This window comes from Octopus bimaculoides, chromosome 8 (assembly GCF_001194135.2).
Source record: "Octopus bimaculoides isolate UCB-OBI-ISO-001 chromosome 8, ASM119413v2, whole genome shotgun sequence".
Classification (NCBI taxonomy): domain Eukaryota; kingdom Metazoa; phylum Mollusca; class Cephalopoda; order Octopoda; family Octopodidae; genus Octopus; species Octopus bimaculoides.
Genome location: NC_068988.1, coordinates 9,838,187 through 9,842,859, shown reverse-complemented (window position 1 = coordinate 9,842,859; position 4,673 = coordinate 9,838,187). Strand labels below are relative to the sequence as shown.

Sequence of the window (4,673 nt, the reverse complement as noted above, 5' to 3'; positions counted from 1 at the left end):
TTCGTGCCTATATATATATAGCATACTGTTTATTTTATTCACCCACGTTTCTGTAATTAAAAGAGACTAGGAAAAGTTCATTTCCACATACTGACACAACTTGTTAATAATTTGCGAATTGCGTGGCCATTGCCAGTACCGCCTGACTGGCCTTCGTGCGGGTGACACGTAAAAGCACCCACTACACTCTCCAGAGTGGTTGGCGTTAGGAAGGGCATCCAGCTGTAGAAACTCTGCCAAATCAGATTGGAGCCTGGTGTTGCCATCCGGTTTCACCAGTCCTCCGTCAAATCGTCCAACCCATGCTAGCATGGAAAGTGGACGTTAAACGACGATGATGATGATGATGATGATGACAGTCATTAGAACAATGGATACACTCTGAGTTCGAACAGCCCCATGGTCAACTTTGTCGTTCATCCTCCAGGGGTTGATAAATACAATCCCAGTCCTGTACTGGGTCAATCCCCAGCTCCACCATCTCTCTGTGGTCAAACATGGAAAGGGCTGGACATCGCCAGGTGTCTACAAATGCCCATAATATGCCATATGTCACAACAGCTTCCTTATGACCTTATCATAAATTAACCCTTTTAATGCCAAACTGCTTAGGACTGCCCCTTGTTCTGCGATACAAACTTCATGTTTAAAATGGTCTGAATTAACCTTTCCATCCAAGTTTTATATTAAATTATATTTCAAACAACCAGCTTAATAGTGAGAAAGTTATTTACTAAATTCTTCATTATCACCATTTAATGTTTCGTACAATATGTCGCCCAGGTCAGGATAGGCTGAGGAGTTGGTGTCACACTGGGCAATATTCAGGTACGAGTGGAGGCGTCCATGTACTGCATCAATGCGACCCGGGGGAAAGGAAGAGTACGCCTTTGTGCATGAGTTGGATAGTTAGACAGGTATTGATATGCCAGAGAACTGCACCTGGCTCCAGTTGTCTGTTTTGGTATGGCTGGATGCCCTTCCTAATGCCAACCACAGAATGTACTGAGTGCTATCTCTGTGGCGCCAACACTAGTGCTTTTTACAAAGTTAATAAAACCAAAAGCTGTGTATTTCAATAGAAATATAACAAAAGGGTTAAGGGCACAAAGCTGACACCAACGCTTGTAATGTGTTTTCCCCTTCAAGTTATATTAAATCTGATCCCCCACAACTTTTGCAAATTTTTGTCACAAGGTAAACCAACCCAAACATTTAAATTTAGCCACTAAAAATATTTGAGATTTTAGAGGAAGTTGGTAATAAACGTCTCCAATTGAATTGCTTTGAAACTTTTGCTTTCCTCAGTCAGTGAAAATGTGAGGGTTTTAAACTAGACACATCTGTTTAGAAATTAATAACTCTATGTTTCTACACCTGTTCATACAAAACCATCTTTTTAAAAATTAGTATATGGAAGATTTTTTTCTCAAGTATGTTTATATAACTTGTTGAATCAAGTGTTTAACAGCTGAATAGTATCCAAAGTACTTGAGAAATTCTTGGAGATTGGTCTTGACTTAATTAACCCATTATCTCCCATAATTCTATTAACTGGAATTTTTTTATGAAACTTTGATTTCTAGCATAAAACAGCCTTAGAAACACGCTGGAATGATCAAAATAACATTTCAAAATAACATTTTAAATAGAAATAAGCGAGATATTGGGTGAAAAATTAGCAAACCTCATTTGAATATCAGAGAAATATACCTAGTAGATATAGCAAAAAGGTTAGATATGTGTAAATATTGACAGATAATTACGAAATTTGTAATTTTTAAGTGATCTCATGAGATCACTGGTAGGTAATAGGTTAAAACTGCAATATCATTTGGTAACACTTTACCAAATGTTGTGCCAATGTATCTTTTCAGTCTGTTCATTGGAGTTTTTCCTGTGATTTTTATTAACTAATTCTACAAGCCAGTTTTTTTTTTTAGTATAAATTAGATTTTGAGCATACTTCTGAATTAAAAAAAAAAAACAAGTTCACTCTCAGGTTACCAATATTTCAAATTGGTATGTTTATGTGAAAAGAGATTTTCTGTTGAATTAGTTCATAGATATTGACATGGAAATGTTTGTAGGATGTTGTGTGCGAGTTGTGTTGCAAATCATCGTCATCATTTAATGTCCATCTTCTATGCTAGCATCGGTTGGGATGGGTTGACAGGGGCTGGGAAGCCAGAGAACTGTACCAGGTGCCATGTCTGTTTTGTCCAATTTCTACAGCTGGATGTCCTTCCTGTTGCCAACCACTTTACAGGATGTACTGGATGCTCCCACCCCCCCTTGTGGCACCAACACTGGTGCCATTTACATAGTGCAAACTGATTTGTGTATATGTATCAGTAGATATATTTGGGGAAAATATCTGAATAAATAAAAGTTCTGTTACTGCTGAGATGTTTGCATGATCTCTTGTAAGATTACTATGTTAATCAGGTATACTCCAAATTAGCAAGGTATTGCTAATTAGCATAGCATTTTCTTTTTTTTATTTATATATATATATATATATATATATTTAGAAAATGTAGGAGACACAAAACCGAACTGCATCTCATCTAAGCAGATTCTCTCCCTAATTAGTTGGGCTATGACCCTCTCCGTGACCTTCATCACCTGATCCAGCAGTTTGATACCCCTGTAGTTATTTCTATCTAGAGCATCACCTTTACCCTTGTAGCAGTTGACTATGGTGCTGCGACTCCATCATGAACTACCTGGTTTACAATGTTGGTGACTAGGTCATAGCCTACACCACCAGATATTTTAAGCATCTCAGTAGTGATTCCTGATGGGCTAGGGAGCTTTTCCTGGCTTCATACCCTTAATTGCTACCAGGGAGCTGTCTATTTGGATAGCTGGTCCCTCTACTGGGTCAACATTTGGCAGGCTCTCCTCCTCCCATTCATTCTCCACATTCAGCAGTCTTTCATAATGGCTTCTCCAAGCCTCTTTCTTTTCAGAATCATTAAAAGCAAGTGCACCATCATCCATTTCTCTCTTGTGACATCACAATTTTCTCTCACACACTGTTTTGCAATCCAAAATACTTCAGTTCTTTGGTCCTCACAACGCTGGACATTGGCAAACTTCTTTTCTGCTTCTCCCATGGCTATGTGTACCTGCTGCCCAGCCTCCCTTCTGGCTATCTGGTACAGTTCCCTGCTACCCCCACCTTTCCAGGCTTTCCAGGCCTGTTTCTTTGCTCTAATAGCTTTGTCTACCGTACTATTCCACCACCACATTACTCTAGGTCTGGAAGGGACTTTGCACCATCTGCAGACTTGGTCTGTGGCACTCAGCAAGCTGTCCTGTAGGAATTTCCAGCTACCTTCTATGTCCGATGTCTGTAGTTCCTCCTCCCTCTCATCAAAATTTCTTGATGAGGATGTCTCTAAATCTCTGCATATGTCCCAGGGGGGAGAGTGAGAGAGAGAGAGAGAGGAAGAGTGCAGGTGATATATAGAGAACAGCCCTAGACTCGTAATGTGTACATTATTTTTTATAGAATTTTTTTACTGTTTCTTTTTCAGGTGTATTCTTTGGATTAAAATATGTCCAATATAAAGTTGCAGAATTTCGAGTGAAAGAGGCCAGAGCAAACGCCATATATGCCAGGTAAATTAATGAAGCTAAAAGATAACGAGCTTAATTAATATTTGTGATTGATGCATTCATCACATTTGTCCAACTTGCAGAAAACATGGAAGGAACAAGCATGAAGGTGGTGATGTTGATGTCTCACTTGTTTCAGTCGTTAAACTGTGGCCATGTTGGGGCACCAGCTTGAAGGATTTTTATTCAAACGAATTAATCCCAGTACTGAATTACTTATTTTTTTTAATGTTTTTTGTTGTACTGCTAAGTCATGGGGACATAAACGCACCAACACTGGTTGCTAAGCAATGGTGGAAGACAAATACAAAAACACACACATAGATACATAACTCCTTTATTATTATTATTATTAATATAACCAAAAGGATCGATTCTTGAAGAGTCTACATACCTTCACTGTCGTTTTTTTCTGCTATTTTGGTGATGATTTTTTGAGTTAGCTTACCAATTATTTTTGTTGGTAGTTAATTTATAATATATTGATATATATATATATATATATTTATGTATGCATAAACAATGATATATATATGTGTGTGTGTGTGTGTGTGTGTGTGTGTGACCCTTCTGTCCGGCATTCACCATGATGGATCGCTTGCCACTACACATTCTCATTTTTCTCTCCTTGTTTTTTTCTGTGTTCCTTTCTGTGGAAGAGTGTAGGCTCGAAACATTAAAGACTTCTTCACTTCCCAAGTGTTATACTAATACATCTGCTTATTGTCTACACCACGTGTCTATTCTTTTGTTTGTTTGTTTGTTTTTTTGTGAATTCTCCCTATATAAATATATGTATGTATGTATATCATCATCATCATCATCATCATCATCATCATCGTTTAACGTCCGCTTTCCATGCTAGCATGGGTTGGACGATTTGACTGAGGACTGGTGAAACCGGATGGCAACACCAGGCTCCAGTCTGATACATAAACAATATATGTGTGTATATATATGTATACATAAACAATATATATAAAATTATAATTAAGAGTATCTAAAAGATACCACCATGCTAGATATAGCAGTCAAAACTTGACTCT

At 37.9% G+C, this 4,673-nt stretch overlaps 1 protein-coding gene across 1 annotated transcript in view; it reads left to right on the top strand.

Annotated features, from left to right (window-relative positions):
- Positions 1-2,720: 2,720 nt before the first annotated feature.
- Positions 2,721-4,673, top strand: part of LOC106880718 (peroxisomal biogenesis factor 3) — an 18,612-nt gene continuing 16,659 nt past the window's right edge. The window contains exons 1-2 of the mRNA XM_052969898.1: positions 2,721-2,745; positions 3,546-3,630. Coding sequence (XP_052825858.1) covers positions 2,721-2,745; positions 3,546-3,630 — 110 coding nt within the window. The remainder of the gene's footprint in view (positions 2,746-3,545; positions 3,631-4,673) is intronic.